This window comes from Rhinolophus ferrumequinum, chromosome 26 (genome assembly GCF_004115265.2).
Source record: "Rhinolophus ferrumequinum isolate MPI-CBG mRhiFer1 chromosome 26, mRhiFer1_v1.p, whole genome shotgun sequence".
NCBI classification, from domain to species: Eukaryota; Metazoa; Chordata; class Mammalia; order Chiroptera; family Rhinolophidae; genus Rhinolophus; species Rhinolophus ferrumequinum.
The window spans coordinates 6,387,930-6,404,621 of record NC_046309.1 but is presented as its reverse complement, the minus strand read 5'-3'; the positions used below and the strand labels follow the sequence as shown (position 1 = coordinate 6,404,621).

The 16,692-nt window shown below is 37.9% G+C and overlaps 1 protein-coding gene across 1 annotated transcript in view; it reads right to left on the bottom strand.

The window, feature by feature from the left end:
- The window catches only part of LOC117017981 (atherin), a 63,375-nt gene that overhangs the window by 45,690 nt on the left and 993 nt on the right, over positions 1-16,692 (bottom strand). The window contains exon 2 of the mRNA XM_033098640.1: positions 12,264-12,308. Coding sequence (XP_032954531.1) covers positions 12,264-12,308 — 45 coding nt within the window. The remainder of the gene's footprint in view (positions 1-12,263; positions 12,309-16,692) is intronic.

Genomic DNA, 16,692 nt, shown 5'->3' with positions numbered 1-16,692 from the left:
TTGTTAAATATTCAGTAATTCAGTGAGCCAGTTGTTAAACTTATTATTAATATTAAATTATATAAACTTGCAGTTAAATAGTGTTGAAGACAAAGTCAATAAATACTCATCAATTCCTGATTATTTTAAGCTGTTTTACTGTTATCTGTGCTCTTCAATTTATGTCCATTTTATCTGTATTCCATCATATGTACAGAAAATACGAATACCAATTGAGATTCCAGAAAGACTAAAATGGTGAACTACCGTGGTTTCCCGAAAAGAAGACCTAGCCAGACAATCAGCTCTAATGCATCTTTTGGGGCAAACATTAATATAAGACCTGGTATTATATTATATTATATTGTATTGTATTGTATTGTATTGTATTGTATTGTATTGTATTATATTATATTATATTATATTATATTATATTATATTATAAGACCTAGTCCTATGTTATAGTAAAATAAGATCGGGTCTTATATTAATTTTTGCTCCAAAAGATGCATTAGAGCTGATTTTCGGGAAAACACGGTACTGCATATCCCTTTGCAATGCCTCATTCAATGACAGCTTGTTGGTATCTTGAAATCAGCCCTGGTGGGACTTATGTTTACCAGAGACATCAGCATAGGCTACAGGTCAAGGATTTTTTTCTCCAGGGAGCTGGTTGTCAAACAATTACCAGGATATCAGTAGATGAAACCCTAATATGAGTCTACCAGCCCTGGGCTCTGGCCTACCTTTGTGTTATTGGCTAATTTCTTAAACTATTTAAGCCTTATTATACACATCTACAAAATGAAATGTTGGAAACAGTAGTCTTTGTAAAAACATCAAATTTTAAAATCAAATCCAACTTTGTTGCCTAATGGGCAGAAACCCAGGATAAAGCAGTGACATCAATTTAGCATTCAACCAAAAGGAAGATGTAATTTATTTTAAAATGACATACAGATTATCTCAATTATGCAGCAACGTTATTGTCAGGAGTTTTATAAAAAAGGGAGGTTCAGATAACTTGATCAGCAAACAGATTGTATTTTGTAAAATGTATATCAGCTAACTTTATCTATCTGATTAATTTTATCCTATAAAGAAAATTTACTTATTCTGTACCATTTTAATTTTCAGAGGAGCTGAAACTCAAATAAAATACAAATCTGAAAATGATGTTTTTCCTATCAGTAGGTTCAATTTATTAAATATTAAGTAAATACATTCTATAAATTGACCATTGAAATGCACTTATCATGTCTGATTTCTCTCTACTATAGACACAGAGCAAGTTTGCTTTGCAACATAAAGATCTTTCTATTCGAAATCCTATTTCATCTTAATTGCAACCTGAAAACATTGTTTAAGAGAATCTCTCTTAAAAACTGAAATAGATTTTTTTTGAAGTATATAGTAATACCATTCTTAGTCACAGAAAATATAAGGTAGGAAAAATATTTGACAATATGTCTAAAACCCTAAGTTCTAGTCCCAGTTCTACCACTTATTAGCCCTTTGGGGAGGAGAATGAACTCAGCTTTTTAAATAACAAATTCCTGTATTATTTATTAATAATAAAATCTTCAAAATGTCATAGAAACTAGCAGCAAATGTTAATTATTACTAAGTTATTTGTGAATGTATCTGTAATGGTAATACATTAGAGCACTTGACCCTGCAAGCGTATAGTGGTTGCCTTACAGAAATGGACTCAATCCATCTCAAGTCCTCAGCAGGGACACTGGTGCATGGTACATACTCAATAAAACACACTGCGTGACTGAATGCTTAGGTGGACCGTAACCATGTTCTCCTATTGAGATTCAGCTCACAGGGATAGATGGGGGGGAAAAAAGTGAGAAGGGATGTAGAGCTGAAGAGATAATTTAACACTCATTTCAAAACGCAAAAGTGCGCTTTCTTTGCTTCTGGTCTATTCTTCACTGGTTTGAAGCACCTGCAGTCAGCCCGCCAACTGAACTTGAGTATGCCATTGCACGTGCACTGCGCGGGTCACCACGCAGAGGGAAGGAGGGCGCCAGCAGCCTTATCTGGAGAAATCCATCTTATCTCCATGAGAGGGCTGCTGTAGGATTTTTTAAAATAGAGCATGTACTCTTCCAATCCACCATTCTAAAGCAATGTCTTCAAGTTGATCTCTGATGGAGTACATGGTTTTATATTTTCTCTAGTTGTGAGCTTCATGGCTATTCATCCCTGCATTTGCAAGACAGCTGTCCGTGGTTACGGGTGGGAAGCAATGGATTTCCGAGTGGAGTGGTCTGTGCCATCCTGGACTCATTAAGCTGCATGATCCGTGAGCCCTGAGGTGCGCTGGGTGGTGGCGGTCATCTCTGAGTTTCATGGTCGCTTCCCACACAAGAGGACCGGGGAGCCTGAGTGTTGTCAGCCCCTGGCCTTTCCCCAGAGATGTGCTCAGTTGTCGTGACAGAGCTGAAGGACTCGGGAACATTATTCAGTGTTCCAATTATTAGCAAAAATGCAAGCAGATGGAGCAAGAAAACAGTACCTTTTGCTAATTATCTGAATGGATGAGCGGACGGAACTTTACACTCTCCCACGAGAGCCAAAGGGTCATGGATCTCCGGCCAGTTCTGGCCAAGCAAGCTGGCTGCCACCCAGCACAGGGCCTGCCGTGGGCCTTCCTCTTCTACTCGCCAGAAGCTCCTGTGCAACAGTTCTTACACTTTATTTTTGCGTGGGTAGGGGGCAGGACTAGCTTTTGCTGTTGTTGCTTCAATAATGGTTTGCTTTAATGACAGATTCTCTATTAAGTGTTAGAGAAAAAAAACATTTAAAAATTGAGTTTATGAAACCTCATAGATACAGACACAGGTTACCAGAGGGAAAGGGGGTGGGGGGAGGTAGAAAAGGGTACAGGGGTCAAATATATGGTGACAGAAGACGATTTGACTTTGGGTGGGAACACACAATGCAATATACAGATGCTGCATTACAGAATTGTACCCTTGAATCCTATATAATTTTACTAACCAGTGTCACCTCAAGAAATATAATAAAAAAAATCACATTTACTAAACATGTGTTTTTAAACATCTACATGTCCATTTGAAACATGTTAGGATATTTCCGTACATTACTTTTCTTGCACAAAAATGTACAGAAATAGCATTAGTGAACTCGCTATCAACTCAAGTATCCCTTTGTCTCTCCCAATCATCTCGCCAAAGACTTTTTTCTTCCTCAGCGCTGGGTGCTCGATGTTTCCAGAGCACTGATGGCACTCCATTTACAAGTTTAATTTGCACACACACCTGTTCAACAGCTTCCAGCTGCCCTCCCAACCCTACACAGATGTTTCACAAACCCAGGCTCCGCTCACAGAGGACAGGCAGAGGAAGCAGGGCAGATCTGTCACCCCAACAACTCAAAGCGCAAGACCTGTGGAAGGTGGGTCGAGAACACCAGACCTATACACCCAGCAGGTATATATCACACACGGCATATTCTTCCCCACCTTAGTCCTCATATTGCAAATTTTACACATTTGCAGAAAATATCGTAAGCTTTATATCCACCTTTTCCACTTCATTGAACCTCTTGAGGCTCTAGCATTACGTTTCGCTCACACCATTACCTCCAGTACAAATGAGCTCCTTCTGAGGTGCATGCATCTTGTCTTCCTAGAAATAGTCCATTTCCTCTGTGTGCTGCAAGACCCCTAGCCTTTTCAAACTCTTCTGCCGTTCCCTCTGCTACAAAAAATAATGTGACCTATAGTATTATATTAAGTGAGGTAGTCAATTTCAGATAGCATTTCTAGCCCTCTCTGGAAAAGTTAAGAATAACAAAAGGAAATTTGCGAACACAGGAGTTCAGAAAAAGCAAAAGAAAATCAGTAAATGTGAACGGATCAGGGTGTGGGATTCCATTTCTCTTATTAGCATGACTGCTTCTGCCTAACAGAATTTGACTTTGAACAGAATAAATGTGAAGTCTACTTCATTTGGCACTGTAAGAATAACTCTCTGATGAAGTGTATTACTAAAGAAATAATATACATCATAATGTTTATCAGTCTTTGGGAAAACAATGAAATGAAAACAATAAGTTCCCATACAGACGCCTCGGTAACTCAGAGCATGAAGCGCAGTTTGCTTTATCAGTCATGTGTTATCAAACTAGGCAGGGTTTCTTTCTGTGCTGTTGTTACTGAGGGGTATGTGTGATCACAGGCGTAAAGTTGGAAGGGACCAGAGAGGTCTGATCCAATCATTTTATTTCAAACACTATTATTATCTCTATCTCACATATGATTTAAAAAAAAAAAGTAAGTGTATGAGTGTTTTGAAAAAGAAGAGGGAATCTTGCCTCAATTCACATAGTTGGTTTGTGCTTGAGCTGAAATTTGAACACTTGTCCACAGCTAGTGTTTTTGATACTATACTATCTGCTTATTTGATCTGTAAACTCTCTCAACCTCTCTCTCTCTCTCTCTCTCTCTCTCTCTCTCTCTCTCTCTCTCTCTTTCTCTCTCTGTCTCTATTTCCCTCTCCATTTAGCCTCCTTAGTAATCAATAGATGTTGTGTTTTATGTTCTATTTTGCTTATCATGTTCACAATAATTAAAAATAACATCCAGGGGTAGAAAATTACAGAGATATTTGAATTCTCATACATTACTAGCGGTTTACTTGTAAAAAAAAAAAAAAAAGAGTGATGGTATATATCAAATGCTGAAAGCATTATTACTACAAGTTGATACCTTTGAGTATTTTATCAAGTTCAGGCAGAAAATAGATGACTCACCCAGAGGATATAAATGAAGCGAGATTAATGAATATGCTATTTACAGAGGTGTGACCTGGGAGTAAGAGAACCAAAGCATGGGGAAGTGTTTGGAGACTAGTAACATGGGGAAGCCCTTCCCACCTCTAAGACAAAAGGGGTCAGTCAGGAACTAGTGAGACCCAGGCATGAAGAAAAGGGGGAGCAGATTAAATCACAGACCTCAGTCACCCTCAGACCTGAGGCCAGTAAGTAAAAGAATAAAGACCCCGGCTTCTTTCTTCTCCCACCAGCAAATCTGCCACTGCCAGTGCTTCTCATTGGACAAAACCAATGGAAAGCCAGAGTCCCACTTGCTGAGTCTTATGAGGATAACCCTCCCTCTCCATTGCAACTTGTGTATGATTTCCCATTTATTATAAACAATTAAATTGATCTTTATTTGAATACGATCTTCAGTTGATCATCTATACCAGACATAGGGTGATCAATTTTATTTAACCTAAGTGGAAACTTACGTTTACTTAAAAGGCAATATAGCCTAATTCTGTCTTTTTAGTGCAAATTCTTTCCCACTTACCATATGGCAACTTTAGAAGGCGGTGTAGCTTTAGTCAAGTGCATGGGCTCTTGGGCCAGACTGCTTCTGCCACTTACGAGCTATCACTGACCTCAAGCAAATTAACCTGTGAGCTCCTCAGTTTCTTCTTCTGTGTAATGGGAGTCATAAAGTAGTTGTCGTAAAGATAAAATGAGCTAATACTCGTAAAGTTTTCGAGGGGTTCCTGGCACTTAGGAAGTGGTATAAGTGTCTGCTAAATAATGAATCAAAGACCTTATTGACTTCCTGGGTTTTAGATAGGTAGCAAATCAGCTCCTGAGCCGCCCATCATGCCACTAATCATGCTGAATTTCAGGTCTAAGGTTGAAAGTATGAAAATATATGCTCACCAATAAGAGTACATTGAGAGTCACACCACTGCAATGGTGGCCTTCATTCTATTTTTCAAAAGCAGTTGAAGTGGTTACACATCTGAATAAAAAGAGTCACTTTGCAGCTACTGCATAGATGATGGTTGCTTCCTTTCCAATCACTTTCACTAGGGAAATACTTTGGAGATTAAAATAGTAAGAGACTCTGCCTGTGGGTTCTAACGTTTTGGAGGCGCCCGACTGCAAGAAGACGATGTAAAGCTAGATGCAAACTCAGTATCTTGGTGAAGACAAAGCAGCCAGCCCCAGCTCACGCAACACGATTTTAACCGAATATTGTATCCCACTTTCTGAAACAAAGGTCATAGATCCTACAACCTTCTAAAACACACAGTTTCCAAACCATCAACGTGTTGCCTTAACTCTAATATAAATGGAAACGCTAAGGAACATAATGCATAGTAAATTATATGCATTTCTGGATATTAACACTCAAGTTCCATGAGATCGAAAAAAATGTCATGAAGTTGGCAGAGCCTCTCCCCACTCACCATGACGGTGTGAAGTGCACACACAGGTGACACAGGGACCCTCCTTTGTGGGACTCTGTTAGCCCCACAAGTGGTGTTTCTGTGAGTGACATACGTTTCTGGTAAGACAGATCGTGTTAAGTAAAGTTCTGGAGACAAAAAAAAAAAAAAACAAACTAAAATGTTCTCTCCATGTATACCGTAGTTGCATTTCTGGAAAATTCAGTGTATTTTAAAAAGGCGCAGAAGATTATTTGAATTTATTATAACACCAATTTGAACTGTAGACTCAGTAATTATAAACCCATGTCCCACTTGCCGTGCACAATGCACAGAGCCTAGCATCCTTCCTTCGGTGAATGCAGAAACCCTGTATAATATCGTGACCACCAAAACCCACTTTCATTTTCCAAAATTCTCCTTAGAAGTGGTATTTCTGCTATGGGGAACCACTGCTCTAGACTATGGGACTTTAGAAAAGATACCAACTTTTTACTGAATGTAATACATCTTTTAAAAGTGAAAAAGTATATGGAGATCTATTACAGTTTAATGAACCTTCACAATGTGAAAATACTCTGGTAACCAGTGCTAAGAGACTTTAAAAAGGTCTGCGTTTAGGAATATAAAAAGGCAATTATTGATTGTTGGAGCTCTGAGGATGGTTAAACTTTTGGAAAGAAGAAACTTGATATTGATCTGTCTTCACATATGAACACCATGCGGTAAAAGGATTCTATATATTACCGGGGTTCTAGAAGTTACTCTAGAGACTGCAGATGGGTTAACTTCATTTCCATATGTCTCTACGAGCAACCTGGTGACATCAATAAGAGGTCTGCTTCATTGAACACTTAACCAAATATGACACACTGCAGGAAAGACAATGGAGCTCGTAGCCATCCATGCCATGCCTGACTACTCAACTAAGTGACATAGCTTAGCTCTTGTTTCATTCAATTCTCCTCCTGATACATCAAGGGAAACACGAAAGGTGGAAACCAGAATTCAAAGAAACTCTCTTTAGGACTCAGGTTTGAACTTGTGTCATTTTTCACCTTAACAGTGTATGGGGTTAGGAAATCTGCCCTCCACCGGGCTGCACTCCCACCATATTTTTTTTAAACTCATGGTAATGTATCCATGGTCTGTCAGTCAAGAAAAAAGATGCTGCCTTTTCTTATTTGTGCTTTCCATGTGCACACTTGGGAATTATCACCTTAAATGTCCTGGTAAAGGCAGCTTCTTTGTTCATGGCTGAAAACACCCTGGAGATATTGGTATCAGTTCAAAAAAAAAAAAGGGTGGAGGTGCATACAGGCATGGGGGCGGGGAAGAAAATTAATAAAACATGGGCTCATAAATGGTACCCTAAAATAAATTTATTTCATTATAGTTCAACTTCCAAAACGTTCTTGTCTTTATTTTTGTAGCACAAATCCTTCTGGTTTTCTTCCTCGCCACTGGCCACTCTGTCTCCATCACTTTTCCTTCCTCCTCCTGGCAGTTTAATTTCCAAATATTGGAGTGCTGTAAGACATTCCCTCCCTTCTCAATTTTCATATGCTTCTCAGGCAATATTATGTAACTTATTTCCAACCCTGATTTGTATCTTGACCTCCAGACATTTGTCTACGTACCTGGCATCTAAACTTGAATTTCTCAGAAGCATTATAAATTTTAATTATCCAGAAGAGAATAATTATTTTTCACTCCAAATCTTCTTCAGCCGGTCCTCCTTATTTTGGTCAATGTTATCAGTTTGCACCCAGTTACCTAATACAAAAAATGAAAATAAATACATAATGCATACTCCTTTTCCTCTTTTATGTATATCTAACCCATCAACAGGTCCTATTGACCCTAACTTCCAAGTTTTTTTCAAAACATCCATTTGTCTCCATCTCCGTTAGAACTACAGCAGCTCACACTACTGTTATCTCATCTGACTCTACAGTAGCTTTCCAACTGGCTTCTCTCCTTCCTTCCTGCATCCTCTTTGGCTCCTCTCTATCTTGAAGACCCCACTGTCTACCCCTTTCCTGCTTGTCCATTAGCTTCTGCCCGAACTGAGCTGTCTGTCACATTTATACACTTAATCCCACTTTAAAGCCTTGCAAAAAGTATTCGCTTTGCAATGAAGGAGGAGGAGGAAGAAAAGGACGAGGAGAAATACTTTTTTCTTCCAGTCTCCATATGATTGATTCTTTCTTGTTCTCTGGGTCTCAGCTTCAAAAAGAACACCTCCAAAAGAAGTCAGTATTAATCATTCAATCTATGGTAGTCCACCAGTCTTTGAATCACATTCATTTTCATTGTAACCAGTTACTTATCGCTGTGTGATATTTCATCCCACGCCATTATGAGGTAAGACCTAGGCTATCAGGCATCTTACCCATCTTGTCCTTTGCTCTGTACCCAACAACTAGAGCAATGCCTAACTCATGGGAGGAAGTCACTAAATATTTGTGGGATGAAATGTTTGAATGATTGGATGAATGAATGAATCAAGCTTTGTATGAGATATTTGCATTATTCATTTTATCTAATTGTCTTTTTCCCAAAGAGTGGGATGAAAATGGAAATAGTGTTTCAAGAGTGAAATGAGTGTGGTTTAGATGCATTCTGTGGATTCTGAAATCCTATGCAAATATGCTTGTTGAAAAAAGGGAACAGCCTCCGTGGTGCCAGTTCTTAAAATGCCCAGATATTAACATTTAGTGGTTAAAAGAATCATCAGTTCTCTTACTGATATTCTTCTATTCAATAAAGCTTGTTATCTATGATATAAAATTATTTTTTGTGACATTAGTTCCACTTATTTGTATTTTGAATATAAATAGTGCAATTTATAAATATTTTAATTTTTCCTGGTGTGGTACTTATGGTAGAGATTATTTTCTGGTGAAATAGAGGAAACAGAATTGGACTGGACTGTGGGTTAATGATGCATTTTAGATTAACTGGGTGTTATTTTCTTCTTTTTTTTTTTTGGTAGTCTGAAATACACATGTTCTTAGCAGTCTTTCTGGTTAGAGCAAAGGAAGTACTTGTTTTTTTTCTAAAACTAATCTTTTCATTTTGCAATCTCATACTCTGCCTGCTATAGGACTATGCACCATAAACTGTATTTTTTACTTTGTCGTTTTGATTCCCTTTTCTCTTCTTCCTCTTATTCCTTTTCTAAGAATTTTTTTAAAAAATATAAGTACTATTCAACACTATAATATGGGGATTAATTTAAATAATAATATCTTTAAAGCCCTTTCTTTAATGTTTTAATAAGTGTTATATTGAAGCTAACCAATCACTGTATTTATAGAACTATGTGATAAAAGAAAATAGTACAAAGGTTGACATAATATTTGGATTTGCTATGTTTCTGATTATGTTTAAAATTGATATTGTTATTTTGGGGAATCTAAAGTAACCAGTGGTAAATTACTTTTTCCTTCATTCAGTTTTTGTCCTTTGGTTTCATGTACTTAATGTTACAGACACTGTGGGTTATGAGATAATTGTCTGAATTCAGGAATAGAAGTTTCAAGGCTTAGACGGTTACAAACTGCTTCATGCTCCGATGCTCTTTTGTTTACTTTGTTTTTGTTATTATTGTTATTTATTTTTAAAATGATAAATGGAATATTTCCATCATCTTTAAATTTCTTTGTACTATCAGCATTTCCTGAACAATGGAGGAAGGTAATGATTCCAGTAACAGTCTTCAACAGAGATAAGTAAGCAAAAAGCATAGGGTAGCTGTGATCATCCGGGTAACTTTCCTCCTCACTTTGCTTATGGAAACTAAAATTTACAGGTTCTTGTTTCTCTCCTTTTTCCTGAAAACAAGGACCATATGCTATATGGTCTTTGAAGACAAATCGGGTGGCGGGGGGAGGGACTTAATTTCTCTCTGTATATTCTTTCCAGAATAGTCTAGAGTAGAATAATTCATTTTTAAAAATTATCCTAAAGAATTCTTATCAGGTTTTGAGTAATCTTCAAGTGTAGTGAACTCAGTTGAGAAACCAAAATGTGAGAAATGAATTAATAAGAACGCTGTACAGAGAGAATTCCAAATCTACATGCTATATACTAAATACTCATCATAAAAGGTCCTCATCAAAACACAAGGGGATACAACTGCATCACTGATTTCTTCCACTGAATGCAGTCAAGTTTGATTCAGTTTTGGAATTCGGGCGTAGTTCTGTGAAATCCCACCTTATTTTCAGATGGGCGCTTTGGGAGCATTCTGGCAAGAAGTTTTGTGAACTATGAAAGCATGGATTTTTGTGACTCCATTAAATTATAATGACGGTCTAGGTGGAACTTATGCAACTGGCAATTGTGCCAATGCCATTTCCCCAGGACACACCTCATTGTGTGCTAGTTTTCTTTGTCACCCACTCCTCCACTAGCCCTTCCTGTATCTCTCAGTGAGTCATCAGTTACAAGCAAATTCTCACAAAGGATGTCAATTTGGATGAGGAGGAAAGGAGGAGACAGATTGTCCTGTGTAGTTGATGCAATGATGGTAACTTGGGGGAAGGTTGAGAGAGAGAGAGAGAGAGAGCATGGGTTCACAGACTAATTCCACAGGACAGCTTTGGGTCTGTTGAAACACATTTGCGAGGTCACCAGACCCCTTGTTACTATCTCAGTTTATTGTTCTATGTATCCCTCTTCCTCTTTAAGGAAGCACTGGATAACCCTCAGAGTTGACTGTCTTAGCTAAGTTGACCATTTTAGGGTAAAGTGGATGACGCTTGGGTGAAATACCCTGCGACTTTTCTTATATTACTAACATTAAGGACGAGAATCAACAGAAGAAAAGTCCTTCCAGTTCCTTCATCCATAACATGGAGAGCATTCTTATTAAGATGTTTTGATTACATGTGTTAACTAGTAACACTAATGAGTTGGAACAAGAGCTACAGTTGAATCCATCAAGAAGGCTTTACTGAGTGTCTACTACATAGAAGTTTCTGTCATTCCCAGCCCAATACATTGCTTTCCCTAGCTGGTGGGATTTAAGTAGTGGACTCGGGCAGAGGAGAAGAAAGCCTAGTGTGAGCCCAGCCTTCTGGTACCTCATCCCACTGTGAATATGAATAACACTTCCACATCACAGGAACTTAAAAAGCTATGTGGTTATAGCTCCTCTTACTAACTCCTGATGTTATAAATTGTACAAATGATCACTGTCACCTTTCAAATGTGTTCAACGTTGATGATAGTGGTTTTTACTCTCAAATTACGTAACTGAAAAGGGTGCTACATTGGAGAGGACTTGAGTGTTGGTATGCAAAATTACTTGCTACTTATTAAATGTATTTATAAAGATTGTATCTAAGATGAGAGTAATATGCATAGCTCTATAAGAGTTTGATACATATGCATTTTGTCCCTCTCTTCCCCACACACATTCACGATTTAAATTACCTCAGTGACTCCCAATATGGAAGTCCGTAAATGATTTTTATTCTCCATGGGGGATTTCAAGATGAGGGACAGAGGATGGATAGACTTTTGAGGAATGAAAATGTCAGCAGGTCAGTACGTAACCTTTATAGTAACAACCAATTATTAGCCTCGTGTCAGTGACTGGAACTCACAATAAACCAGCATCGTCTTCTGTATTGGGCACTTAGGAAAATGGCATACAATGAAAATGTTAAAGCTAGCATATACTCGTAGATGATATGACTTGATGTTACATGTGAAGCAGATAGAGTCTCAGTCTCCCGCAAGTAGCTACAACCATGGGCCCAAAGGGATATAAGCAGACACAACATTAAATAGTCAAATAATTGTTTACTACCATCTAATACTACTTCTTGGCCACGGGAATTGTATCACTTTGATTAAAAAAGATTTAAAAAAAGATACAAAGAAGAATGATGAACCAAATTAAAAGATCACCCTGTCCCCCAAATCCTCCACCGCTGTGCATGTTGCTCCCAGAACACAACCTCATTCCTGTCAGGTCTTTGTAAGGAAGCGCAGAGTTACCTTCCAGCTCCAGGTAGCAAGCAACTTCAGTCTCACCTGGCTGCACAGGCCCTTACGGATTTCAGGAGATGAAGAGAAGATCTGAAAAACAGGGAAGTTAAAAGAATATTATACTAACTCTGGAATCAGAAAAACTCCAATCCCATACTCTACTCAACATACTACAGCAGGTATATGAGCTAATATACATTAGAAAGAGTGTCAAACAGGATCTCAGTGGGAGAACCATCTCCCTGCTCTCCTCCCCATTCCTGGCTAAATGCTAATCAAGCAGAAAGTTTAACAGAGCAAGAGATCATTAATTATTATATTATAACATAAACTACCCTGAGCATCATTAAATTTGAATACCACAGATATTTGGATGTTGGTTGAATTGCTATAATAGGAGAACCTTACTATTTATATATTCAAAGGGGAAAAAAAATTTAAAAAGAGTAATTAGCCATGTTTATACTGAAGCATGTAGTTAAAGCCATCTCTCACATTCATTTTACATTCATCACATGGATCAAACTGAAATAGAATTTATTTCTGGTTTTATGTAGGTGATATAAAAGACATCTATATTTTCCATAATTTTCTTCAACTCTGCATACGTAAATGAGGTCTTCCCATTTCCTATCGCCACATGAGGCACTGCATGCTTCCAGGAAACTAGGGATACTGTGATCCATGGACTCTAGCTGTAAATGTTTTGGCAGTAACTATGCAAACTCGCTTAAAATGTTTAGGGAATAATTATCACCTCCAAGCCTCTCCACTCAATACCTTCATCACTGAAAATTGAGGACACAAAATAAATACATTGTAAAGAGATTTAATTCAACCCAGTTTCCTAGGTGGAGTAAAAAGAGTATTCTAAGCAGTCTTATTTTCAAATCAGTAATGTCAACTCCTACAGTGAGAACAATGAGTGTCTCTATCCTTTTGCTTATTTGTGTTGTACTTAAAATGCACAGATTCCCCCGAGCAATATGACTTGTTTGCTATATTATGTTCCCTGGTCTAACCTGACTACTAATTCAATCTAATGCTTGGATTGGATCTTGGATGCTACCTGGTGCCATTCAACTTGAAATCACATTTCCTTTCATCTATGAGACAGTCAAATAATGGGAGATTTTTTTTTTAAAGTAAACACTACATAAATTATAGGTTAGATTTGTCAGAGCCAAACCTGTAAAATGCCATAGAAAATGGTTTTTAATTGCAATTCTGAAACAACAATTATTCTGAGTTATGTGATTCATCTATATGCACGTTAGACTACAATCAAAAGAAACTCGGTGTCCAGAAAGTGAAGGATGCAATAAAGAATAAGAGCAGGTTTGGCATTCTAAATTGGTTTAGCCATCTCCCTCTCACTTTCCTAAACTCAATTATTAATTTCAAAGATGTCTCGTACATGCATTAAGACCGTGTTTTTCTATCTATACCCTTTCCCATTAATATTACACACTGTAAATATGAATTGTTTCTAAACAAATATCTCCAGAGAGGTTAGTCCACATAACACTAGTTGTCATGCATTTCTCTGAAACCTTTAAAACAGACAGGGGTTTTGGACATTACTTATAGCTCATGCCATCTTCCTCAATCAGGCTGTCTCACAATTAATATTTGATTATGATGTGAAGTATCTCACTGTGCCCAGGGCCAAGTAGCATTGCCACAGGCCCAGACTCCAGGTGGGTTTTCTGCACAGAAGAAACTTCACTGTAAAACTCGACCTGTCCTGTCTCACTAGAGAAAAGATGTCTCAGACATAGCCTTTACCTTCAGAGAAACAGGTACTACATTCTTCTTGGAGTGTGCAACCAGACTGGCAAGTGATTCTATTCCAGTTAGACTCGTGTTTTCTGAGGGAATAGACTCATTTCTGGGCACAGTTGAACAGCTTGTTTTCTAGGAGGAAATTCCATCCCAAGGACCTCGCCTAGAGATAAACCAAAGTGTTTCTACTTATTGAATTTACCCAGTGTTGCCTTCAGTAGTTAGTCACCTCCATGTGTTCTTAAAACCAAACTATTTTTACTCCTTTTGCCACTTAAGTTCCAAAATGTGGGGCGGACTTCTGAGATAATTTGCCTGTTGTTAAAACCAACTATTTTTACTCCTTTTGCCACTTAAGTTCCAAAATGTGGGGCGGACTTCTGAGATAATTTGCCATGGGTGGAACATCAGTCACAGATCTTTGGAATGGTAATGATGATGCCTATGACCATATCTTTCTATTTTGATAATATGCATTTTTAAAGAGTACACGAGGGGACTAGAATAAGTACCTAGTCAACATTAACTTGAATAGATGTTACTGTAAAAGTGATGCTGCCTGATGTTTATGTCTTAGTTCAACCATTTGTTCCCCAACTCTGTCTTGCTCAGAGGGATAATCCGAGGATCTAAAACAACGTCCAGCTCAGTAACAGTAAATACTCAACAAATACTGGATAATCAAATGAATGATGACTATACTGATAGTGATGCCGTACCTCATTCCCAATTATGAGGTCATGTTCACATAAAAAAATTATACTAATCCAATAATTTCTGTGGAAGGAGAAAAGAGGTTGTGAGTTGTGGGAAACAGGGACTGTCTATCGTTTCTTGTTTTGTATTACTCCACATCCAAACTAATGCAACTTGTCCATCCTTTTTCCCCAGTGTGCTTTTGTTTTCTCTCTACATTGTCATTGGTTTACTTGGTTTTATTGTTCTCAAGCTTTGATTGACTTTATATCCAACTAAAGAAACATATTTCAGATCGTCATAGGCTATCTTCAATTATTTGCAAATGCAGTGTAATGCACATATAAATAATGAATTCGCTCTCGGGAACAAGGTGGTCCCTGTTTACCGTATCTGGTAAGTCAGTGTGAACCCACTGATTGGGGTTACCACTTTTACAGGACCCTGAATGTTGACCAGGTCAAACAGGCTTAGTCGGACATACCTTGCCACTAATAGTTATAGTTATAATTGAAGTAAAAGAGAAGCTTCTTAATTTTAATATCTAATGATGAAAAATGATGAACTAAATAGGGAGAATGTAGCATTAGAATCTAAGACATATTGGATCCTGCGACTGATAAAGTCCTCTTTCTTTAACTATATTGTGAATCCCAATGCCCATGTACAATGAACACAAGTTTGAAGCAAAGGTAGTAACAGTACAAACAATGTGACATCCTTAACTTTCAAACCTGGCAAAATGCACTGAACATAGTTGAAGGCAGGTTCCTAAGTAGCTCACACCGCCAGCCCATGATGTAAGACTATACATTGTAGCACAATGTTGATACAGGGTGGTTACATAAGTGTCATTAAAACCAGGTTTCGTTTCCTTTGTTCTCATTCATTAAAAGAAATGATTACAAATTGGTCACGATACTTTTCGGAGAAAAAAAAAAACACTCTTAGGTATGTCATTTGCTGTTACAAAACAAGTAGGTAACAACTGCCAGCTCCTTTTGCTCAGTACCCTGAAAAATGGAATCACTTCAAATTTCCTTTAGATACCAATTGCACGGCATCCATTGAGATACCGAAATGGTAATACTTTCGATTGTTTCCTCTTTTACTCTTCTATTAAGAAACCTTTAGTGCCACATTAGTGGAGTTTAGAGCAGTGCTTCAAAACAGAGTCATAAACAAGTGACTTCTGAAAAGTTGTGCTCTCTCACAATATTCTTTTGTTCCTATGACTGGGTTTTTTGAGGTCTTACAAACGGTCAATATGGCAGCTCTCTACCAGAGTGTTTTTGACAGTATTCATTGACTTTTGACCATCTGTGGGAATTCCAATAAAAAGGGGGCATTTGATGAGCCACGAGAATGCGTTTACTGTATTATTTTATAGGAGGCGAGTTTTACAGCACGAGGATCCAGTGTTTCCTGTTAGTCATCTGCGTGTTTCTTCATTTTCCAGACTGTACCCAATCTGCAGCTCTTCCTTGGACAAAACAGCCCTCTAAATCAATAAGAAACGAAGCTCTAATAAAGAATGCTGAATCAGGCCCATCACCACCACACTAATTATGCAGTGAGCACACTGTACTGTTTACAGTGGACCTTTAGGAGACCTAAGCATCACATTAAAGTAACAGTGCATTCCAGGAGCAGGCAAGGATCCATAAAATTTTTATTTATCTTGAAAGACAAATGCTTATTCATCGCATAATATAGAAAGACATGGTCCCTCCTACTTTGCCCTCCCTAAACATCGTTAGTGAGATAGTCAATAATTCTTAACTGTGTCATTAAGTCAGGCAAAGGGTTGGTTCTGCAGAGAGATAGCAAGTACTTCTCGTAGCCTGGATGGAGGCAAAATGTATGGAGGATGGAGTGTGGAGAGGTGTGAGCTGAGGAGAAGAGCTTGAGATTTATTACTGAAATCATCTAAATGGGAATAGAAAATCTGGGTCTCTCTATGTAATCCTTGGTGCTTGCAATGCATCAGCGC